This window comes from Callorhinus ursinus, unplaced genomic scaffold, assembly GCF_003265705.2.
Source record: "Callorhinus ursinus isolate GAN/ISIS: 27379988/994484 unplaced genomic scaffold, GSC_fseal_2.0 scaffold4, whole genome shotgun sequence".
NCBI classification, from domain to species: domain Eukaryota; kingdom Metazoa; phylum Chordata; class Mammalia; order Carnivora; family Otariidae; genus Callorhinus; species Callorhinus ursinus.
In genome coordinates, this window is record NW_027397066.1 from 41,787,408 (window position 1) to 41,813,280 (window position 25,873).

The 25,873-nt window shown below is 39.7% G+C and overlaps 1 protein-coding gene across 2 annotated transcripts in view; it reads right to left on the bottom strand.

Annotated features, from left to right (window-relative positions):
• SCFD2 (sec1 family domain containing 2) overlaps positions 1-25,046 on the bottom strand; it is a 456,513-nt gene extending 431,467 nt beyond the window's left edge. Inside the window, exons 1-2 of one of the 2 annotated variants that reach the window (XM_025887412.2) lie at positions 24,099-25,042; positions 2,738-2,906 (exon numbers count right to left, since the gene is read on the bottom strand). In XM_025887412.2, the coding sequence (XP_025743197.1) occupies positions 2,738-2,906; positions 24,099-24,933 (1,004 nt within the window). In that variant the 5' untranslated portion in view covers positions 24,934-25,042. Of the gene's footprint in view, positions 1-2,737; positions 2,907-24,098 lie in introns of both variants that reach the window. The other variant, XM_073891668.1, reaches the window with a different exon arrangement.
• Between the last annotated feature and the right edge of the window lie 827 nt (positions 25,047-25,873).

The following is a 25,873-nucleotide window of genomic DNA, read 5'->3' on the forward strand; positions in this document are numbered from 1 at the left end:
AGTCTTGGACTAAGCTTGGGGTAGAATGAGTGCTGGGGAGTTCAAGTTAAATAAATTGGTCATAATCAAAATATAACTTGTAGATCTAAGAGATTCTTTACATCTGTCCTACTACACTTGTCAGAATTTGCTTGGTCCCTGCTCATTAGTGCTGGATTCAACTCCTCTCCCCTTGCAAACTTCTCTGGGGTGCTCCCTTGGTTTTTTTGTAATTATCTTAGGCATCCAAGGAGGCAGCATAGAATAACAGTAAGCACTGACTTTAGAGCTAAACTACTGGGGTTCAAGTACAGGCCCCACCACTTCTAACTGTGTGTGCCACTTCAGGCATGTCATTCAATCTCCTTCCTCGTCTATAAAAGGGGATGGTAATAGAACCCACCTCACAGAGAGGTTGTGAGAATTAAAAAAGTCACTAAATATAAAGTGATCAGAACGCCTATTATACAGTAAGTCCTATACAAGTGTGTGCTATTATTATTAAAAGGCATCCACTGCTTCTGCCTGCCCAGCAGCCCTTCCTCCTTCTTTTGATAAATGTTTCCATTTTCCTTTGAAGAACTACCCCTCCACCAGGCCATATAATCATGGCGCAATTCTCAACCAGTATGAACTGCTCTCAATCCCCACTGGGCAGAGGGTGGAGCACAAGGACCAAGTGAGGCCAATCTTACATTTTCCCTTAGAATCTGAAGCTTAAACAGAGTGACTCATGACCAAAAACAGTTAAAATTCAGTCTTTCTGATGTCAAGGCCTTGAAGAGGCTTTTCTTAATTCTAGACCCCTGGAACTGTGTTGTCCTTTCCAAAATCTGATTAAGAGTTCTTCCCTTAAAAAAAAAAAAAAAACAGTTCTTCCTTGGATTGTGTTAGCTATCCAATCCCTTTAATACACTCCTATTTTTGCTGAAATTAGACAAAATTGATTTGTGTTGCCAGTGTAACTGCTATGTTGAATGAACAGTACTCTCGAAATTAAATCGTCAAGTAACTTCATTTTTGTCTCTCACTGTCTCTTTAAATCTCTTCATGAGCCTAGCTCCTCTCTGGCCCCTGCATAGATAGCACAGAAGTTAAGACCATAGCTCTGAAGCCAAACATTCTGGGCTCAAATTCTAGCTCTACCTCCTGCTACCTATGTTACTTAAGGTCTCTTTGCCTCAGTTTCCTTACTGGTAAAATGGGGGAATAACAACACCTACCTCATTAGGTTAACATAAAACTTAAACGACTTCCCAAATGTAAAATGCCCGGAAAGGTGCTTGGCACCTGGTAAGTCCTGAAAAACATTACTGCTGATGGCACTGGGGGTCCAGTGAGGGGGTCTTTCTTCCTCATACCCCATCCCGTCAGGCCCCGATCATTCTTGTTTCCATACCTATGCTCATGTTAGCCCTTCTCTTTTTCTAAATTCTTCAAGACATAATTAAGTCAAGCATCACCACTTCCACAAGGCCCACATTGATCTACAGAGGCCATATGTGCCTGATATTTTGTATAATTTATAATCTGTGCCAGACACCTGAGTCTTGAGTCCATGTAATTTCTATTGTTTTACTTGAACCCGTGTGTAAAAAGGACTACCCCAATAAGAAAAGTAGTCGCTGAAGGCAAAAATGACACTTTCTATTATTTTATGTCCTTCATATTACTTGGTCCAGAGAAGGCTCATAGTAAGTCCTTGATAAGTAACTTTTGAATGGCCCTCTGAACAGCTACAAATATCTCCAATCACAATTACTTCTGGGTTTGTATCGCTGCAAGCCCATAGGCCTATGTTTTAGTATATGTGCTACTAAAGTGAGCACATGACCTATGTTTTTATTGTATGTTTAAGTAAACAAAAAAGAAAGGGTGCAGAACGTTCCATTTTCATCCCACACTGACCCATACATCCCGGACATGCAATAAATGTTATGAACTACCTAAAAAAAAAAAAAGAAAGAAAAATTCAAGAGATGAAAACTAATTCCAGATATTTTAGGAAATTCCAAATATATCTGTTACTATTAAGATTTGAAACTATAATGCAAAAGATCCTGTTTTGTTTAAAAATTAAAAACAGAGAGATAAGGGAAACAGATACTCAGATACTTTTTCACCTAATACCTTTTTTTTTCCTCACGAGAATTATCGATGAAGGACAAAGTAGAGGAGATAACTACTGTTAGCTTTTTATTGTCATGGTTCTGGAGAAATGTTTTTCCATTTTTGAAACTCTGCATCATGAAGTATATCATCTTCTTTTTCTGACTTCTCTAAGCATGTGAAAAGTATATACAGAAATAAAAACTTCTCTCATTGATGTCCCAGAGCATATTGTTTACATTCAGAAAGATGGCACTGGTTCATAGCTTTGTGGGCGATTATTTAGTCATGTGAAAAAGCCCACTGGGAAAAAGAAATTGAGTAAGCCTGGACTCAATTCCATGTGAAACCATCTGTGGAATGGAGATGTATAAATTGACCCACTTAACCGATCCTCAGAACAAACTTATATTACATCTAAATGACATCTCTATAAATGACACTTCCATACTTTTTGGCTTATTGTTGTTTAATGTGTATGGTTATTTCAAAGTTGGGGGGGGGGAATGCTTTTTTCTAAATGTTATCCACTGTGAATTTTTGAACCAGGCCAACTCTTCATTGCTTCCTTCCTACAGAAACAGTTGGCCTCAGAGAAAAAGAAAAGAGAGAGAAGGATGAGAGAAGAAAAAAAACCTGTATATCTTACTTGGATTGTGCAAGACAGCCTGGTGCAACCATACTCTGATTTTTCTCCTCATTCTGGAGTGCCGTAAGCTCCACCATGTTAACCATCACATCGTTGGTGTGGCCTGGAAGCTGGGGAAGCACTGAAATGATCTTCTCTACCAAGTTGTCTCCGTGATGTCCAACTGCTCCTGTTTAAGTAGACAAGATAATATAAACTCAAAAAATGGGGGGGGGGCGGAATCTGGATTAATGTTTTATAATGGCCCTTCTATCAAGAGTAATATATATATTTTGTTTCTGTCACATAAATCAATAACACAAGCCTAGCATTTTGCCTTCTGTAATGACGTTAATCAACCTCACAATTACCTAGTCAACCTATGCCTTGTGTGTTGACTTAATGCTTTATGAGCGCAGATGCTGTGTCTGCTCTAGTTACTACTATATTCCTAGCACCTAGAAAAGTGCCTATATATGGTAGGTGTCAGTAAAAAATTAATATATAAATAAATAATCAGCATATATCAGCCAGGAAAATAGTGTCATTGGAAGACACTATTGTAAGATTTTACGGCCAAACTTTATTTTACTGATGAAGTCATTAAGACACAGAAGGGCTTAGAGACCTGACCCAAGAATAGCAGATCTCCCTTCTGCTAGAACCTTATCTTCAAAATGGCCACTGTTTATCTAGTTCATCCTGAACCCAGCATGTCTAGAAGGCAACTTGGCAGCGAGCAGGTTCTCACTAAGTATTTTTTAGATTATGGGAAAACTAAATGAATGAATGATAACAACTTGTAATGATAGAAACATTTACAGAGTACTTTCTGTGTACCAGACACTGTTCTAGGTACTTCACATGTATTAACTCTTTTAATAACAAATGACTTAGAACGTCAAACTGAAATTCAAGACTAATGACACAGCGTAATATTTTGTCCATGAAACCAAGTTATCTTTCCAAAAGCCGTCATTGCTTGGAAGGCCTCCTTCCAACAATGGGTGGGACTTGGCACATCTTGTTTTGATCCCACCACTCCAAATCAATCAACCTTTGGTTTCCTGATGTCTCTCTGTCTCTAGCTGTTGTTTTTGCCATGTCACATAATTGGACAGAACTAGGTACAAAGCACCAAATCAGGACTCCAAGGAATCTTTGTCACTGCCACCACCATCTTCATCACAATAGCTAACATTTATTGAAAGCTTGTGATGAAGCAGGTATTATGTTTCATACTGCGCATTTATTATCCACTTAACCCACTTACAACAACCCTAATAGATGAGTATTATTATGTTCATTTATGGAGTAGAAAATTCAGTTTAAGTAACTTGCTCAGGATTGCATAACTTTGTAAATTACAGAGCAAGAATTCAAACTCAAAAGGCAGAAACTGCCAAAACCACACTCTTAACAACAACAACAACAAAAATCAGGCCCATTAGGATGACTTAAGACGGAGCCAAGAGGGGCGCCTGGGTGGCTCAGTCAGTTAAGTGTCTGCCGTCAGCTCAGGTCATGATCTCAGGGTCCTGAGATGGAGTCCCACATCAGGCTCCCTGCTCAGTGGGGAGTCTGCTTCTCTCTCTGCCCCCTCCCCCTGCTCGTGCTCGTTCTCTCTCTCTCACAAAAATAAATAAAATATTTAAAAATTAATTAATTAAGTATTAAAAAAGAGCCAACAAGAGTGCATCTAAGACGACTTCTATTACAAAGCTGTAATCAACAAGACAGTATGGTACTGGCACAAAAACAGACACATAGATCAAGGGAACAGAATAGAAAGCCCAGAAATGGACCCTCAACTCTATTGTCAACTAATCTTCAATAAAGCAGGAAAGAATGTCCAGTGGAAAAAAGACAGTGTCTTCAACAAATGGTGTTGGGAAAATTGGACAGCCACATGCAGAAGAATGAAACTGGACCTTTTCCTTACATCACACACAAAAATAGACTCAAAATGGTTGAAAGACCTAAATGTGACACAGGAGTCCATCAAAATCCTAAAAGGAGAACACAGGCAGCAACATCTTCAACCTCAGCCACAGCAACTTCTTCCTAGAAACATTGCCAAAAGCAAGGGAAGCAAGGGCAAAAATGAACTATTGGGACTTCATCAAGATAAAAAGCTTTTGCACAGCAAAAGAAACAGTCCACAAAACCAAAAGACAACCAACAGAATGGGAGAAGATATTTGCAAATGACATATCAGATAAAGGGCTAGTATCCAAAATCTATAAAGAACTCAACACCCAAAGAACAAATGATCCAATCAAGAAATGGGCAAAAGACATGAACAGATATTTTTCCAAAGAAGACATCCAAATGGCCAACAGACACATGAAAAAGTGCTCAACATCGCTCGGCATCAGGGAAATCCAAATCAAAACCTCAATGAGATACCACCTCACACCAGTCAGAATGGCTAAAATTAACAAGTCAGGAAACAACAGATGTTGGTGGGGATCTTGGTAAACTCCAAGGAGTTGGAGTTTACCAAGATGGAGAAAGGGGAACTCTCCTACACTGTTGGTGGGAATGCAAGCTGGTGCAGGCACTCTGGAAAACAGTGTGCGGGTTCCTCAAAAAGTTGAAAATAGGGCTGCCCTATGACCCAGCAATTGCACTACTGGGTATTTACCTCAAAGATACAAATGTAGTGATCTGAAGGGGTACATGCACCCCGATGTTTATAGCAGCAATGTCCACAATAGCCAAACTATAGAAAGAGCCAAGATGTCCATTGACAGATGACTGGATAAAGAAGATGTGGTATACACACACACATACACACACACACACACACACACACACACACACACACACAATGGAATATTATGCAGCCATCAAAAGGAGTGAATCTTGCCATTTGCAACGACGTGGATGGAACTGGAGGGTATTATGCTGAGCGAAATAAGTCAATCAGAGAAAGACATGTATCATATGAGCTCACTGATAGGAGGAATTCTTAATCTCAGGAAACAAACTGAGGGTTGCTGGAGTGGTGGAGGGTGGGAGGGATCGGGTGGCTGGGTGATAGACATTGGGGAGGGTATGTGCTATGGTGAGCGCTGTGAATTGTGTAAGACTGATGAATCACAGACCTGTACCTCTGAAACAAATGATACATTATATGTTTAAAAAAAAAAAGATAGTAGGAAGGAAGAAATGAAGGGGGGAAATCGGTGGGGGAGACGAACCATGAGAGACTATGGACTCTGAGAAACAAACTGAGGGTTCTAGAGGGGAGGGGGTGGGGGAATGGGCTAGCCTGGTGATGGGTATTAAAGAGGGCACATACTAAATGGAGCACTGGGTGTTATATGCAAACAATGAATCATGGAACACTACATCAAAAACTAACGATGTAAGGTATGGTGATTAACATAACCTAATAAAAAAAAAAAAAGATGACTTCTAATGGTAAAGTTGAAAGCGTTCTTGTACCACTAGTAGAATATTCATTTATTAGGCCTGGAAGGAACCACACCTTATTTCTGCTGTGTATGGTTTATGGTTGTCTCTTCAGCACTCAGACCTGTAAGCTGCTCTTTAAATACTTGCTGAATGAAAGCCTAGTGAGTGTAAGTGTCCTGAGACCCAAATGGGGGTAAGAAGTCCCTAAAGGAATTATATCTTTAAGCCTGAAATGGAGATACTGGGATTACCTCATAGCATCATGAATTTCTCTCTCCACCAGTTCCTTAATCACTCACTAAAAATTTTCATAAATATCCACTCATCACTAAAATAATGTTTCTTTGAACTTGGTGTGCAAATTCTGAAAGCTTTCTTAGTTTTCCACTGCTATTTTTTGACACATGGTACACACAAGTGGTCTATAAATGTTACCATTCTTCCCTAACTTCTTTAGCCCCTACGGTCTGGCTGCTTCTCACTCCTCCCCCTATGCCAAAGTCAGGGGTCCTTCCTAAGTTCCAGTTCATTAAACCCTCTGCAAATTATTGAATAGTCCAGTCCTCCTGAAACTCTCCCAATATGAGAAGTCAAAACATAGCATACTTATTTTTTCTTACAGTTTAAACCTGATAGTTATTTCTATAGAACCAAACTATCATTCATATGCTTCAAACAGTATGTACTAATATCCTAAATGTTCAAAAGTAGGGAAAATTTTTTTTCCAATTATGGTATATTTATTGAAGCAGTTCTCAAATTGTGATTTATTTCTAATTATTTATAGCCTCTAAACACCCTATGATGAACATACATTCCTACTGTAATAAGAATAAAAAATACATCATACACACACAAAAATATCCCAACATTTTAACAAGAGTTATCTTTGGATAGTAGGATATTTTGGTTGATATAAACTCTACACAAACTCCATTTTTTCCCAATATTTTCTAGAAGGAGTATATGACACTTACCTAATTGGAAAAATAATTAACATTCCATTAGGAACTGTTTTTAATATTATATCAGAGAATTAACAAAATGCCAAATTTATATGAACACAATTATTCAACTTCTTAGATTTAGTCCAAAGGATATGTATATCTAACATGTTTGATAATGACAGATAAAGCAGGGCTTTATCTAACTAAGTGTCTGCTTTCAAACTAAGTGTCCTGCTCTTCTGAATACAGTTTCTCCCATCTCTGGACTTAGAGGGTTCAATATTCATTTTTTAAGTTTAATTAGTAGCATTTATAGGACTCAAACATAGACTAAGAATTTGTGGTCTCTCAATGTCACAATAACTTCAGATTTTTTTAAGAAATGAATAAAATGCTGAAATTTGTATCACATTTGAATTTCCAGGGGGTTAATTTTTCTTTTATTACAGAAATTTTTAAATATTATTTGAAAAGTTTAAGAGTGGAAGTTAGCCAGAACTGTAATTTTGGCCAACAGCAATGTGATCTAGTACAGTCAGAGAATGGTTTATTTCCCAATGCCGTCTTTTCCAAGGGGGTATAGGAAAAAGAAATTGGAGACGTGGGTCCTAGCAGTCCCATCCTCCACTAGTTCCTTGTGTGATCTAACTTCCATATATGTGGTGCTATTTTACCAAGTTAAAAACTCAGAGTTGGTCCAAATGACACCTAAATATCTTTGAACCTCAAGATTTGAAATCCTGTTTTTTTTTATTTTTTTTAAGATTTTATCTATTTATTTGACAGAGAGAGATAGTGAGAGCAAGAACACAAGCAGGGGGAGTGCCGAGCAGGGAGCCCGATGTGGGGCTCGATCCCAGGACCCTGGGATCATGACCTGAGCTGAAGGCAGATGCTTAACGACTGAGCCACCCAGGCGCCCCAAGATCTGAAATCCTAAGTCAATTGCTTCAAGAGCTAAACTTGTTTAGTTAACAGTATGAGAAAAGTACCAATCCTGCAGTACTTTGTGGATCATATGTGAATGTATATGCTATTATCATTATTATAAGGCAGATAACATCTTCCCTTGCCTCTACTCACATAGCATAAAGTGAAAAGCAAGAATTTAGGAGCCCTCATTAATACTGTATGTTAACTATACTGAAATTAAAATAAACATACATATATAATATGAAAAAAAGGATATGGGTTAGGATGGCAGAGCAGTAGGGGACCCTATTATTGCCTCAACCCTTGAATATAGGTACATAAATATCAAATCATTCCAAACACCCAAGAAATAGATTGGAATGCTGAGAGAACAAACTGCAGAACTAGAGGAAGAATAGAAGCCACAACGTAGAAGGTAGGAGCTACAGAGATGTGATTCTGGGGAGAAAAGAATCACGCATGCTGTGGAGGGAAGGGAGCCTTGATCTCAGAGAGAGAGATAGAGAAATAGAGAGCATTGTGCAAGGGATTGCACAAAAGAAACATTTTCCCAAAACCAGTGACTGGGAAAATCAGAGCAGCTGATTATTGCAAGTTTTTAACAAGCAGTGGAGCGCAAAGTCTGAAGTTTTAGAAGTCCGTGTCACTGCGAGGTGGATTCTGGGGGACATCACAGTGCTCCTGTGGGGAAGGAGGGCAGAGGCCCAGGAGTAGACAGTGTGGTTTGAGGATCCCCTGTGTTGCACCGGGAGATACGGTTCCCCTTCTTGGAGTGCATTTGGGAGAGGTGACATGGCTTCTCAGGGGACAAAAGAGCTGACAGGTGCCAACATGCTACCCTATTCATTAGCATAGGAACAGAAACACCTACTGAAGGCAGCAAAGCTTGGTGCCAACTTTTTGCTGCACTTTATCATAAACTCTGAGCCCTGTGCGATCGTGTGACTTCTTTTTCGGGACAAACTGGCACCAGCTTCAGCACAGCAAGACCCTCCTGCAGAGGATCAGCGCAGGTCCACACCACAGTGGGTCTCTAAAATTTGGAGTTTTGAAACCCAGCCATGTGCCTGAGCTAAAACACAGGAGTACCACACTAGCAGAGAAACAGCTCAGACACAAGCAGGGTGAAGTCAGGGATCTGACAGGAGCCAGGGACACAAGAGAGGAGATTGTTTGCTCTTCTGTGAGGGCATCCTGAACAGTGATGGGCATGAACTCCCTGCTCTGGGGATGAAAGAGCTGTGCATCTCCATTTTCCTCCCCACCCACCAGAACTGACAGACCTCATGAGCAACACAGTGCCCCTGGTGGAGGCTGGAGCCACTCACACCAAGCCCCGCCCCCTTGTACTCGGCAGGGGCATCTTTACTAGGCCAAGTCAGCCTGTGAACCAGCACAGGATGCCTTCTCCAGAAGGCCAGCACAAACCCCTTGCATGCAACAAGTTCACTGCTCATAGAGTGCTGCAAAGCTTCAGTTCTAGTGGAAATAGGACCAGGCTTATTTTAACAAGTGGACCAAAGCACACCTAGTTAAAATGCCACACACTGGACAAGGTCCAAACACTGCCCACTGTAGGCAAGGAGAAACCCTGCGGAGGACTTATCTGAGGGAAAGAGCAGCCAAAATACAACAGCAGAGTGCACATTTGAAACACTTCCCAAAGCACCAGGCCCTGGGCATTATAGGACCTCCTCTTAATATAGCCATTACTCTCAGCAGCAGGAACTATAACAGGCTTTCCTAACACACACACACACACACACACACACACACACACACACACACACACAAAACAGTGACCTAGAAAAAATGATAAGATGGAGAAATTCACCCCTAAAAAAAAAGAACAAGAAGAGGTCATGGCCAGAGATCTAATCAAAACAGATATAAGTAATATGCCTGAACCAGATTTTAAAACAACAATCATAAGTATGCTAGCTGGCCTTGAGAAACCATAGAAGACACACTAGAAAATACCCTAGAGACAAAAGAAATAAAAACTAGCCAGGCCAAAATAAAAAATGCTATAACCAAGATGCAAAACTGACTAGATACAATGACAACAAGGATGAATGAAGCAGAGGAATGAATCAGTGATATAGAAGATAAAATTATGGACTATAACGAAACTGACAAGAAGAGGAAAAGAAAAAGTGTTGGATCATGAATGCAGACTTCAGGAGATCAGTGACGCCATAAAGCATAATAACATTCATATCATAAGAGTCCCAGAAGGAGAAAAGAAGGAAAAGGGGCAGAAGGTTAATTTGAGCAAATTATAGCTGAAAACTTCCCTAATCTGCAGAAGGAAACAGACATCAAAGTCCAAGAGGCAAAGAGAACTCCCACAAAAATCAACAACAGCCAGCCAAAACCAAGACATATTGTATTAAAATTTACAAAATACACAGACAAGGAAAGAATCCTAAAAGCAGCAAGGGAAAAATGAGATTATGAATCAGGATCACAGCAGATCTCTCCATAGAAACTTAGCAGGCCAGAAGAGAGTGACATGATATATTCAATGTGCTGAATGGGAAAAGATATGCAGTCAAGAATACTCTATCCATCAAGGCTGTCATTCAAAATAGAAGGAAAGACAAAGAGTTTCCTAGACAAACAAAAACTAAAGGAGTTTGTAACCACTAAACCAGCCCTGCAAGAAATATTAAAGGGTACTCTTTGAGTGGGAAAGAAAAACCAAAAGCAACAAAGACAAGAAAAAGGAACAAAGGACATCACCAGAAACATCACTTTACAGGTAACACAATGGCACTACATTCATATCTATCAGTAATCACGCTGAATGTAAATGGACTAACTGCTCCAATCAAAAGACATAGGGTATCAGAATGGATAAAAAATAATAATAATAAGACCCATCCATATGCTGCCTACAAGAGGCTCATTTTAGACCTAAAAACACCTGCAGGCTGAAAGTTAGGAGATGGAGAGCCATCTATCATGCTAATGGACATCAAAAGAAAGTCAGAGTAGCTATACTTATATCAGACAAACTAGATTTTAAGCCAAAGACTGTTACAGGAGAGGAAAAAGGACACTATACCATAATTAAGGGGTCTATCCAACAAGAACATCTAACAATTGTAAATATTTATGTCCCCAACTTGGGAGCACCCAAATATATAAATCAATAAATAACAACATAAAGAAACTCACTGGTAATAATACAATAATAGTAAGGGACTTTAACATCCCACTTACAGCAGTGGACAGATCATCTAAGCAGAAGATCAAAAAGGAAACATCTGGTCCAGTGCTCTGAATGACGCACTGGACCAGATGGACTGAACAGATATATACAGAACATTTCACCATAAAGCAGCAGAGTACACATTCTTTTCAAGTCCACATGGAACATGATCCAGAATAGATCACAAATCAGGCCTCGACAAGTACAAAAAGATTGAGATAATACCATGCATATTTTTAGACCACAACAGTATGAAACTTGAAGTCAAACACACACACACACACACACACACACACACACACACACACACACACACACATTTGGAAAAACCACAAATACATGGAGTTAAAGAACACCCTACTAAAGAATAAATGGGTAAACCAGGAAATTAAAGAAGAAATTTAAAAATACATGGAAGCAAATGAAAATGAAAACATGACAGCCCAAAAGTTTTGGGATGCAGCAAAGGCAGTCCTAAGAGGGAAGTATATAGCAATACAAGCCTACCTCAAGAAGCAAGAACAGTCTCAAAGACACACCCAACCTTACACCTAAAGGAGCTAGAAAAGGAACAACAAATAAAGGCTAAAACCAGCAGCAGAAGAGAAATAATAAAGATTAGAGCAGAAATAAACAATATAGAAACAAACAAACAAAAAACAGAACAGATGAAACTAAGAGATGATTCTTTGGAAGAATTAATAAAAACGGATGAAAAACCGCAATGTGAGACAGGAATCCATCAAAATCCTAGAGGAGAACATAGGCAGTAACCACTTTGACATCGGCCACAGCAACTTCTTTCAAGATACATCTCCAAAAGCTAGTGAAACAAAAACAAAAATGAACTTTTGGGACTTCATCAAGATAAAAAGCTTCTGCACAGCAAAGGAAACAGTCAACAAAACAAAGAGACAACCCACAGAATGGGAGAAGATATTTGCAAATGACACTACAGAGAAAGGGCTGGTATCCAAGATCTGTTAAAGAACTTCTCAAACTCAACACCCAAAAAACAAATAATCAAGTCAAAAAATGGGCAGAAGATATGAAAAGACACTTCTCTGAAGAAGACATACAAATGGCTAACAGACACATGAAAAAGTGTTCATCATCATTAGCCATCAGGGAAGTTCAAATCAAAACCACATTGAGATACCACCTTACACCAGTTAGAATGGCAAAAATCGACAAGGCAAGAAACAACAAATGTTGGAGAGGTTGGGGAGAAAGGGGAACCCTCTCACACTGTTGGTGGGAATGCAAGTCGGTACAGCCACTTTGGAAAACAGTGTGGAGGTTCCTCAAAAAATTAAAAACAGAGCTACCCTATGACCCAGCAATTGCACTTCTGGGTATTTATCCCAAAGACACAGATGTAGTGAAAAGAAGGGCCATATGCACCCCAATGTGCATAGCAGCAATGTCTGCAATAGCCAAACTGTGGAAAGAGCTGAGATGCCCTTCAACAGATGAATGGATAAAGAAGATGTGGTCCATATATGCAATGGAATATTACTCAGGCATCAGAAAGGATGAATACCCAACTTTTACATCAACATGGATGGGACTGGAGGAGATTATGCTCAGTGAAATAAGTCAAGCAGAGAAAGTCAATTATCATATGGTTTCACTTATTTGTGGAACATAAGGAATAGCAGGGAGGACATTAGGAGAAGGAAGGGAAAAATGAGCGGGGAAATTGGAGGGAGAGACGAACCATGAGAGACTGTGGACTCTGAGAAACAAACAGGGTTTTAGAGGGGAGGGGGTGGGGGGATGGGCTAGCCCGGTGATGGGTATTAAGGAGGGCACGTACTGCATGGAGCACGGGGTGTTATACGAAAACAATGGATTGTGGATCACCACATCAAAAACTAACGATGTATTGTACGGCAACTAACATAACATAATAAAATTTAAAAAAAAAAAACACTTCACATAAAAAAAAATAAAATACAATTGATAAACCCCTAGGCAGACTTATCATAAAGAAAAGAAAAAGGACCCAAATAAATAAAATCATTAATGAAAGAGGAGAGATCACAACCAACACCACAGAAATACCAACAATTATAGGAGAATATTATGAAACATTATATGCCAACAAATACCTCAGCAATCTGGAAGAAATAGATAAATTCCTAGAAACATACAAACCGCCAAAACTGAAACAGGAAAAAATAAAAAATTCGAACAGACCCATACACAGCAAAGAATTGAATCAATCAAAAATCTCCCAACAAACAAAAGTCTAGGGCCAGATGGCTTCCCATGGGTATTCTATCAGACATTTAAAGAAGAGTTAATACCTATTCTTCTCAAACTATTTCAAAAAATAGAAATGGAAGGAAAACTTCCAAACTCATTCTATGAAGCCAGCATTACCTTGATTCCAAACCAGACAACGACCCCATTAAACAGGACAATTACAGGCCAATATCCCTAATGAACATGGATATAAAAATTCTCAACAACATAGTAGCAAATCAAGTCCAACAGTGCATTAAAAGAATTAGTCACCACGATCAAGTGGGATTTATTCCTGGGCTGCAGGGGTGGTTCAATAACCACAAATCAATCAATGTGATACACCACATTAATAAAAGAAAGGATAAGAACCATATGATCCTCTCAGTAGATGCAGGGAAGCATTTGACAAAATACAGCATCCATTCTTGCTAAAAACCCTCAACAAAATAGGGACAGAGGGAACATACCTCATCCTCATAAAGGCCATACCTACAGCTAATATCATCCTCAATGGGGAAAAACTGAGAGCTTTTTCTCTTCAGTCAGGAACAAGACAGGGATGTCCATTCTCACCATTGTTACTTAACACAGTACTGGAAGTTCTAGCCTCACCAATCAGACAACAAAAATAAATAAATGGCATCCAAATTGGCAGGGAAGAAGCGAAACTTCACTATTTGCAGATGACATGATACTGTATGTAGAAAAGCCAAAAGACTTCACCAAAAAATTGCTAAGGCTTATACATGAATTCAGCAAAGTTGCAGGATACAAAATCAATGTACAGAGACCTGCTGTGTTTCGATACACTAATAATGAAACAGCAGAAAGAGAAATCAAGGAGTCAACTCCATTTACAATTCCACCAAAAACCATAAGATACCTAGGAATAAACCTAACCAAAGAGGTAAGGGACACCTGGGTGGATCAGTCAGTTGAGCATCTGCTTTTGGCTGGGGTCGTGATCCCAGGGTCCTGGGATTGAGCCCTATGTCAGGCTCCCTGCTCAGTGGGGAGCCTGCTTCTCCCTCCTTTCTGCTGCTCCCCCTGCTTGTGCTCTCTTGCTCTCTCTTTCTCAAATAAATGAATAAAATCTTAAAAAAAAAAAAGAGGTAAAAGATCTGTACTCTGAAAACTACAGACCATTTATGAAAGAAATTGAAGATAACACAAAGAAACGGAAAAACATTCCATGCTCATGGACTGGAAGAACAAATACTGTTAAAAGGGTCTATACTACCCAAAGCAATCTACACATTTAATGCAATACCTATCAAAATACAATCAGCATTTTTCACAGAGCTAGACCAAACAATCCTAAAATTTGCATGGAACCATAAAAGACCCAGAATAGCCAAAGTAATGCTGAAAAAGCTGGAGATATCACAATTCCAGACTTCAACCTGCAGTCATCAAGACAATATGGTACTGGCACAAAAACAGACATATAGATCAATGGAACAGAACAGAAAACCCGGAAATGGACCCAGAACTATACGGTCAACTGATCCTCGGCAAAGCAGGGAAGAATATCCAATGGAAAAAGGACAGTCTCTTCAACAAATGGTGTTGGTAAGACTGGATGGCGACATGCAGAAGAATATAGCTGGACCACTTTCTAACACCAAACACAAAAATAAATTCAAAATGGGTGAAAGACCTAAATATGAGATAGGAAACCATAAAATCCTAGAGGAAGGGTACCTGGGTGGCTTAGTCAACTAAGCATCTGGCTCCTGATTTCTGCTCAGGTCATAATCTCAGGGTCCTGAGATTGAGTCCCACATTGGGCTCCGTGCTAAGCATGGAGCCTGCTTAAGATTCTCTCTCTCTCTCTCTCTCTCTCTCTCTCTCTCACAAAAAATCCTAGAGGAGAACACAGGCAGCAACCTCTTTGACCTCAGCCATAGCAAATTCTTACTAGAACTATTGGGATTTCATCAAAATAAAAAGCTTCTGCACAGGGAAGGAAACAATCAGCAAAACTAAAAGGCAACCTACAGAATGGAAGAAGATATTTGCAAATGACATATCTGATAAAGGGTTAGTATCCAAAATCTATAAAGAACTTATCAAACACAACACCAAAAAAATAAATAATCCAGTTAAGAAATGGTCAGAGGACATGAAGAGACATTTTTCCAAAGAAGACTTACAGTTGGCTAACAGACACATGAAAAGATGCTCAACATCACTCATCATCAGGGAAATACAGATCAAAATCATGGTGAGATATCACCTCACACCTGTCAGAATGGCTAGACTTAACAACACGTGCCCTCTCTCTCTCTCTCTCTCTCAAATAAATAAATAAAATCTTAAAAAAAAACTTGTAAAAAAATTAGGAGCCCTCACAAGAACTTACACTGCAGTATGGCTAAAAAGATAGAAGTGCAACAATAGCATTTTCTACATTTCACAGACAATATTTTTGGGTTGTGTATATTGTCTCTGTGTTGAGATAGAGCTACTGGACTCCTGGAATTAGTATATTCAAAAAGTCACTTCCTTTCTGATTCCCCATTATTCATTCTCAAGTATCTGTGACTGTCTTTCATTAGTTTGAGATGTTTCAGTATTTGATTATATTTCTGCCTTGTAGAACAGGATATTTATTATTCCTAATGTTCCCTTCTATGTAGATGGACAACAATTAGTATAACACTCTTGAAATTGCTTTACCTCCTTCAATCAATCACTTTTACCCTGGACTATCAGGTTCTGCTCTACTTACTCTTCCTAATATAGGTTCTGCCCTTGGGAAGAGGGGAAAAAGACTTGCTCTGGTTCAGTCTTCCTGCTGTGTGGGTAAACCTTTCTACTCTGGGATTCGGTATTAGGAAGCTCACTTGTCCATAGATATAAGCCACATTCCTTAATTGTTCACTGTATCTACAATATAACGAGTATTTTGGCCTCCACCTGACTTTTTATCTCATATTCAATTGATTCAGACTCTGATGGGGAAAGGAGTGTTAGTTATTAGATCTCTAATACTACTCTTACTAGTACTACTAACACTACTATTTCTAAAACCACCTATGGCTGCCTCACATCAGTCAAATCTAGTACAAAGGGTGTATATTAGATACTGCATACTAGTAAAAAGGCTGCTTAAGAATGCCATTTACCAGGTAGGACTTTGCAGGGGAAGCTGTTGGGGGTAGGATAATAATAAGGCACTACATATACAAGTTTACTCCATAAATACCTTTCCCCACACAGAAATGTTAGATAAGAGAGCCACGTAACATTCATTATATTGCTCCTAACTTGAATCTACTCCTACCTTTCCCATCACAGGGCATAGATTCTGAAATTGCCCAAGCTAGAACACTTGGCACGTCTTCTCTTAATCCTCTACCATTATATCAGTCACCACTCTGTTAATTCTCTCACCTAACTACTCAACTACTCCTTTCTTCACTCTTTCTATTATTGACTCAATTTAAACTCACATCATTTCTCACCTAGATATTACAGTAGCCTTCCGATCAGTCTCCACAAGTCTTGACTGTGGATGTTAGTTTCACAACTGTATGTTTTTTGACAAAATTATGCACTAAAAATGATAAATATTACATATGTAAATTATGCTTTAATAAACTGGACTACAGGGAACAAAAGCAAGCAGAACAACAACAACAACAACAACAACAAAACCCATCCCACCAGAGTCTGACTCACTTCTCAGGTCACACTTTGGAATCAATACATCTATTTCACCACATTGTCCACCAGAGAACTCATTCAACAGGAAATGTGTACATGCACTTTGCCTGCCTAAAACTTTGTTAAGACTCCTCACTGAGCATGAAATTTAAGGCTTTTGTAACACGGCCCCGACCTCCTTCCTCATCATCGCCATCAGGCTTCCTCATCTCTTACCATTCCTTCATGCATCCCAACCCTCATGCACCTTAAGCCCTAATAAAAAATGATCTAAAAAAGAATTCCCAGAACAATCTGTGTGCCTTCTTACATCTTTGCACATGTGGGGGGCTTTTAAAAGAATTCTGATTCTAGCCTCTGCCCAGACCCATTTTTAAGAATCAGACTTTCTGGGGTGGTTCGAATGTGAAACGAGGTTCAGAACCACTGGTCTAGAAATGGCCACCCCTTAAAGGAGAATTTTGTACCTAAACCCTATGAAGGCACATATCATTCATACTATAATTTACTGAGCTTTGTGCTTCTTCATTTGACTCTGAGTTCCTCATGGACAAGAGCCTTGACTGCGTTTTACATCAACACTTCTCAAACTTTACTGTACATCCAAGCCACCTAAAGATTTGTTAAAATACAGATTCTGATTCATAAGTCTGTGGTGAGGCCTAAGGTTCTGCATTTTTAATTAGCTTCAGCTGAGCTAAGGCTTCCAGTCCCCAGGACACACTGAGTAGTGAGGCTTTATGTCACTATCACCTAGCACAGAACCTGTATATAAAAGTTGCTCAAAAAACATTTATGAAATGAATAGGTATCATCCATACCATTCTTCACACTTTCCTAAGTAACCAAAATTGTAGTAATGTTGCAGGATCAGATAGGAGGAATCTCGCTTATTCTCCTTTTTTTTTTTTTCTCTAGGTATGACAGAATATAGTTCCTGACAAATGGTTAATTCTAACCAACTCTCATTTCCTTTAGTGGCAGGTAAGAGGTCAGGTAAGAGAATTCTTCTGGGTTATACGTATGGCAAATCATTCTCGTATTTATGCTCTTAGTCTTATACTTAGGGAGAAAACATATTTGAAGTAATAAAACTTAAGTAATTTTATTATTTTTTATTATGTTGTTAGTCACCATACAGTACTTTCATTAGCTGTTGATGTAGTGTTCCATGATTCATTGGTTGTGTATAACACCCAGTGCTCACTGCCTCCTTAATACCCATCACCGGGCTTACCCAGCTCCCTACCCACCTCCCCTCGGAAACCCTCAGTTTGTTTCTCAGAGTCCATAGTTTCTCATAGTTCGTCTCCCCCTCTGATTCACCCCCTTCATTTTTCCCTTCCTTCTCCTAATGTCCTCAATGCTACTCCTTATGTGCCACATATAAATTAAACCATACGATAATTTTAATTTTAAATGCATATCATTAATTAACAAAAGTAAGAAACATTTCCCAGTGCCTTTTACATAGCAGGCACTGTTTCAGGAGCTAGATGTGTTAACTTATGTTACACTCTCAACAACCTTGTGAATAGGTATCTTGATTTTACAGATCAGGAAATGGATACCTTCCCCCAGGTAGGCACTTGCCCAATGACTTATGACTAGAAAGAGGCAGAGCTAAGCCTACCATAACTAATCACTCATGCCTATTACACAACCTAGATAGTAGTAGCAGCTACCATACATTGAGGATCGACCTCAATCCCCTCATTCCTTTCATGTATGATCCCATATAACATAAGTCTGATCATGTCACATCACAGCTCAAAACTCCCCCAAGTTTCCTATCATACTTTGGCTTTTACGTAAGTCCTTACTTTGCCCGACAGTGCACTGCCTCTGCCTATCTCTCCAACTTCATCTCCTCCTGGGGCAAGATGAAGGGACCCACACTGGCCTCCTACTGTTCCTCAAACATGTCAAACATATTCCCACCTCAGATCCTTTGCACCTGCTGCTGGGTCTTTATGTTCTACACCAAGACAGCTATACGGCCTGCTTCCTCTCTTCTTTCCATCTCTGCTCAAATGTCACAGCCACAGAAAGGCCTTCCCAGACTATGCTATCTAAAATGGAAACCCTATCACTTTTTAATCTTACCCACTATATTAGTTATACATTGAATGAATGAATGAGTGAATGAATGATTTCATATCCTTCCAACAGCACTTTAAGGTCACTATTTTACCCTGTTCACAAATAAGAAAACCCTCAAAAGCTTCAGCGAAGATCAAACAACAACTAAGTTACTAAGCCAGGACTTGAAATTATGATACGGGCCTGGATCTAACACCTGCCATCTAATCAGAGCCTTAAAGGGCTTCTAAATCGTGTCTCACACTTATGTTTATTTTAAACAGTATCTACTGAACTCTAAAATGAAGATATTGCTTGATTATTTTGTATTTTGTGGAAAATCAGATTGGGGGAAGAATAAGTCACTTTTCTGAACACTATGGCAGCACCAGGGCCCAAAAACTGTGTTTAGTCTCCGAAACTGTTAGCTTCTGGACACCCTAGCAGCAGAATCTGTACTATTTAGGACAAGGCTTCTCAAACTTTTCTCTGTAGTAACATATACAAGACGGATTATGAGCATAAGCTCTGGAGTAAACTGCCAAGGTTCAAATCCTGACTGCTACTTACTAGCTGCGTGATCTTGGGCAAGTTACTTAGCTCCTCAATTTCTCTGTTTCCTCATCTGTAAAATGGGGATAATTATAATACCTCAAAGAACTACTGTGAAAATTAAAAGAGCTTAGATATATAAAGTGCTCAGAAAAGTAATATGCTCTCAAATGTTAACTATTAATAGTCTCAAATTTCAATACTTTAACAAGTAATATACACACCTTAAAGCAAATATAAATGCATCACTGTATCATAATCCCAGGAATAGGAGCCACCCTTTGTATTGGCAGTATATCTTTAATTGAATTGATTTAACTTAAAAATTAACATGGAACTAAAATTCAGAAGAACTGAACCAGGAGAAGAAATTTAATTCCCAGAGTTACTGCCACCTCCTATCTTTTTATTTTGGACTTGAAGCACTCTAGTCAATCCTAAGAGCCAAAAAAGAATGGAAAGGAAACCAGACTCAAATCTTTTAGAGATTCATAAATCACATCTACCTTTTTAATTCTCCCCTGAAACAAATCAGAAGCCAGAATAGTCCATAGAATATTGTGCTTAAATCCCCTGTGCAAACATGCCTGATGTACTCTGTCTGCAGAGACACAAGCTTCTGGGTGGTCTACACAGGGTAAAAGTAAGCCAAAATCATAGCAAACAGACATGAGCGACCATTTACTTCTCAAATAATTACAACAAACTTTCTATGTTTTTAAGTGCTGAGAGCTTATCAACTGCTTCAGGAGAGCAAGGAAATTGTCTATCTTGTTCATCACTGTTTCCCTAGACCTGGAACAATCCTGGCACTCAGTAGGCCTTCAATAAGTGTTTGCTGAAAAAAATAAACCAAATATTAGACAAATTAATATTACTTTCAGCAAAGATGATGACAAAAAGATGAGAAAGAAACTTGTCTGTACTGTAAGGAGGATGTTAAGAATGTTGGATATTTATGAATTGTTGGAGGTTATTCTTGATAGTGCTAATTTTACATCTAAGAAGATATATAAGCATAAAAATCTTTTAATGGTAAATTATCAAGGATGTTAGCCAAAATATTTAACAACTAATAATAAAAAGTTAACATGTGTTTATGGATATTCACACCTAAATCAAAACCTAAAAATGTATTTCTTTCTGATTTCTATATTAAAACTGCTGTCAAGTAAGTTAAATTGAAATTCAGACCACTCAAGTCATTCCAATAATTCCCAAATCAGCTTTTAATTTTTAGAAATGTTGGTGTAATCTTTGGTTTGCTGCAACTATCACTGGCTAAACAATGCACTAATCTAAGTCACAGTTTGATCTAAGATCCACACCAAACTCTTGTAACAGCTTCTCCATTAAATTCAGTGTTATGACTCCCCAGCTCCTTATGTTTGTTACATTCAAGACAGATCAGAAAAAAATTTGAGCATGGTGATCAGGTATGTTCCTGGACATCAGAGTCTGGACCAAGGACAGAGAGCACCCATGACGACTGTAAGGCCACCAAACCACCTACCTACCACACCATTGAGTTTGGGGCCACCTTGGAGCAGAGGGCAAGTGCTGCATCTCCACAACCATCAAGACCACCCTCGCTGCCTTAGTACCCTCAGCAGCTCTGGAGGACCAACTGTGTCCACACCAGCACTCTCCTAGGCCCTATTGCTCTTCTCCACCAGGTAACAGCATTGGGTGACTTGTAGTCCCAATAAGTAGAGGATTTCTCTTTACTCAATAATACAGAAGAATTTTAATGTTTAAAAAACAGGTTTTACACCACAGCTATGTACCAACTGAAAATCAGCCCTGAATATTACCAACATGGGATTATAACACTATGTTGAAACATCTTTGACACAAATGAATCATTAATCTGTTCATCTGGAAGATAGTTTGAGTGGTTATTCCAAAGGTATGCATTAAAAAAAACTTCACTTTATAAGTTACTAGGACCATAGGAACAAACTAATGCCAATTAGGGTAACAGAGTAGCTAAAGAAAGTGGTCAGGGAAGGCTTGTTTGAGAAGCAGAAATCTGAGCAGAGATTCAAAGGAAGCGAACAAGAAAGCCATGTAGATACCTGAATGAAGAACATTCCAAGCTGAGCTGCAGAGGAACTCCAAAGGCCCTGAGGCTGGAACATACTTGGCATGTTGAGGGATGGCCAGGTGGGCAGTGTGGTGGGAAAGTAATGTGTGAGGGGAGATCAGTGGGAGACGAGTAGGAAAGCTACACACAGGCAGGTCACATATGGCCTTGAAAACAATGGTAAGGAATCTGGATTTGACAGTAGGTGTGATGGATGGCTGTGGGAGGGCTGTGAGCGGGCTGTGAGCAAACAAACGACATGTCAGATTTACATTCTGATGGGGTTACACAAGAAACTACGTATCTGTATATCTTTTGTGCATCTTTTAATATTTTTTATTATTATTTTTAACTCTTTGAATCCTCTACTCCGCTGTGTCAGATGCTGCTTTGAGACTGAGTAAAATGAATCTTGATAACTGAACACTGGATTTGGCAATATGGTGGCCATTTGTGATCTTGACAGAGGAAATTGCTGGGAAGTACTGCGGAGGGGAAATCCTAACTGAAGTGGAGTCAAGGGAAAATTGGAGCAGATGATTGCAGAGATAGCAAGTATGGACAACTCTTTCAAGTTTGCTGTAAAATGGAGCAAAAAATAAAACAAGTTGGAGGAGCATGAGGTGTTAAGGAAGGAGATGTTACATTCCATTTGTATGTTGACCAGGAAAATCCAGTAAAAAAGATTTTCTGAAATGATGATCTAGGAACAGGGTAGGGTATGTGACAGAGGTCAATCTATGAGGGAAGTGAAATGGAGAGGACCTAGTCTGCAAAGGTGAAGAAGTTGGCATTAGATAGTAGCAGGGACAGTATGTATCTTTTCAATACAAAGGAAGGGAAGAAAAAATGTTGGTACAGATGAACAAAGGCTGGTAATTTGGTGATGGGAAGATATGAAAGTTTTCTGATGGCTTTTATTTTCAAGAGTCATATACAAGGAAGGCATGTCAAGACTTAAAAGAGCTGTTACCATGATGCTGGAGGGCCAGGACATTAAAGTCTGCCTAACTGAAGTCATAGGGGTGTGTGGGGTGGGGGGAACAACACTATGTGACTCTGATTAATTAGTAAATGATGTCATATTTTAGGGGCATAAGAAAGTAGAAGTATAAACAGTATATACCACACACTCAAAAATTCAGCAAGTATAAACTCCTCAGGTGATTTTAATTCTCTAGTTCTGGGATGTTACAATTTTTACTTATACTTAAATCACAATGACAGACTAGACACCTGTTTTTCCGGTCACATAATTAAGCTTACATCTCAGTATTACCACTTAGCTTACTATTTTATGATCTGAAAATTAATCTTATAAGGTCAAAAACTCAAATACAGCTATTGTGGTTTTTTTTTTTTTACTTTATTCTACTTTTTTTCCAACCTACTAAGGAGAATGTTTATCTATGTCAGTTTCCTGATCATTCTCCCTGAATTTGGGTGTGGCCAGACTATCCTACTAGCAGCATTATATCTACCTAATTAGAGAACAATGAAGTTGACCTTTGACAATATGCACATGTCACTATCAGAAAGTGTTTTTTCTTCATCTATTTTAAGGATTATGTTTGTTCTCTGTGCATATAAATAATTGATACATTATTAAATTTGAGATGATCTACCCAATCTTCAGTAGAATGACAGCTAAGAGTAAATAAATCAACATTTGAAAATATTTTCTACAATTGTATTTAATCTCAATTTCTGGTAATACTTCAAGTTTATTTATTAACACTCATTTAAAAAAACCTAAAACTAAACTGTCTATGATAATTTCATGTATTGTTGTACAGTTTTCCTTCCACTGGTTCATCTGTCAACACCTCTCCAACAAATTAGAGCCCTCTTATGCAGGATTATTGTAAATATTGACATCTGCACATTTCTAAAAAGTACCCAGGTGTACAGTTCTCGATGTCAGCATAATTTCTCCAATATCTTTGGTTAGATGTAGTTGTTTAACAAAACAGTGCGTGTTAAAGATGTATTTACCCATTACAGCATCTAACGAATTAACGAATTGTAATTGGTAATTTGCTTGTTTGTATTCCACTCTAGATGACAAACTCTATGAGATCAGGAACTGTGTCCATCTAGCTCATCTTTGTATCCTCAACTTGACATACAGTAAGAGTCAATAAAATATATGCTGAATCAGTGAAAGTCCCAGAACCTTGGAGAATGGTTAGTAAGACCCATAGCAATCCCACTTACCCGTGAGATCCAGAGTTCTGTCTACAAAGACCACTGATGCCCTGCCTGTGGCAGTCTTCCTCCTGTTCTTGGCAGGGCCATAATTAGCCAGATCTGCAGCGATGATCCGACTGAGGGAACCTACAGCAAAACACTCCTCCCGCACCCCTAAATGCTCACACAGAGAACTGAGGCCTGACACCAGGCACCTGATCTGCAGAAGCAGCTCAGGGGGCAGGGCGGTGGCATCCACCTCACTCAGGCTTCCTAGCCTCCTCTTGTCTGGTCGGGCACTGTTAAGGAGATGCACATCCTGGGGTAGCAGTGGAAAAAGGGAAGCAAAGGCTGGAGTCAAGGCAAGGTGGGGAGCAACAGGTGCGAGCAACAACGGGACGTGCAGCACCTCGGCGGTGTAGTTCATATTGCCCATCCACTCACACAGTTTCTCCTCCAGTTGCTCGAACACCGGCTGCCCTTCCAGCTCTGCCGCGGCAGCCGCCGGCACGTGATTAGCGGTGAGGTGGACAGCGTGGTTCACGGCTGTGACCACCACACAATACTGGAAGTGACTGCGGCAGATGATATCCCGCAGGGTCTCCACGGTCCGGCCTTTCAGCAGGCAGCTCAGCACAAACACTGCCTTAGGCTGCTCGGCTCCACCACCGACAGCTGCGGGCTCGAACTCCCGCAGGTGACACGCAGGCCCTCCCACGGCCTCCAGGAGTCGCGTGGATCCGCAGCCCCAGTGCAAGCTCTCCGCGCAGGCGGCGTCCAGATAGACCAGAGCCCATTTCACTTTGGCCAGCACCTGCTCCCAGCCTTGCTGGGTAAAGGAGAGCACTCCCGGAGCGCTCATGATTGGGGGTTCGCAGAGTCGGGACACTAGAGTACAGGAACTTCTTTTAGAACTCACAGCTTCCGGGAATTGAGCTCCTTGACGCTTTGACAGTCAACACAGTACACGTGGTACTGCCTCCGACTTGTCCAGTGTCGGCGCACAGTGATGACGTAGACGGACCGTGATTGGCTAGCGAGGAGAACCTCGCTGAAGGACGGTGGGGCTGGGAAGAAGTGGGTGGGGCTCCGTCGCTCCGGCTAAGTGGAAAGATCTGTGAATAGCTCAACTGTTTTCTTTTCCTCTCCTTCTCTATGCTCGGATTACCTTTTCCTGCATCTTCAGAAATCTCGGGAATAGTAAAAGCTATTCCGAAATTTAATATTTTCCTTGGATCTGAACACATCTCTAAAAGTCGTTCTGCCCATCTAAACTAAGAGACGCCAGAGAAGATAAAAACAACCAAGTGATACGTGATGTTTTGTAGTTTATAAATGGCTGTCTCATACGTTATAGCGCTCAAGCCTCATGAAAAACCTACTGGTCTCGTTTTCACTTTCTCCATCTTCCCTCATCTCATTGGCACTAAACCTTCATCCACTTCAAAAATCCTAGAATCCAGCCCCTTCGGCCCTTCCATCCTTGCCATCACTGGCTTAATCCAACATCATCACTCAACTGGGCAATAGCAATGATCCCCTATCATTTCCCAGTCTTAATCTCTTCTCCCACCAATTCAGTTTTCTTCCTAATGTACCAAGCTGGCCCTACCATTTTCCGGCTTAAAAGCCTCTCCTGGTCCAGTTGCTTGCAGGATACAGCCTGACTTCTTATAATGGCACCAAAATCCTTCATGATTTCTCAATTTCTCTCCACCTAATCCCTGCCTGGAATATTATATACCTGCACAATTAAGTCAACAGATTGAGCACAGAATGTTTCACAGGTTTTGTTCAATTCA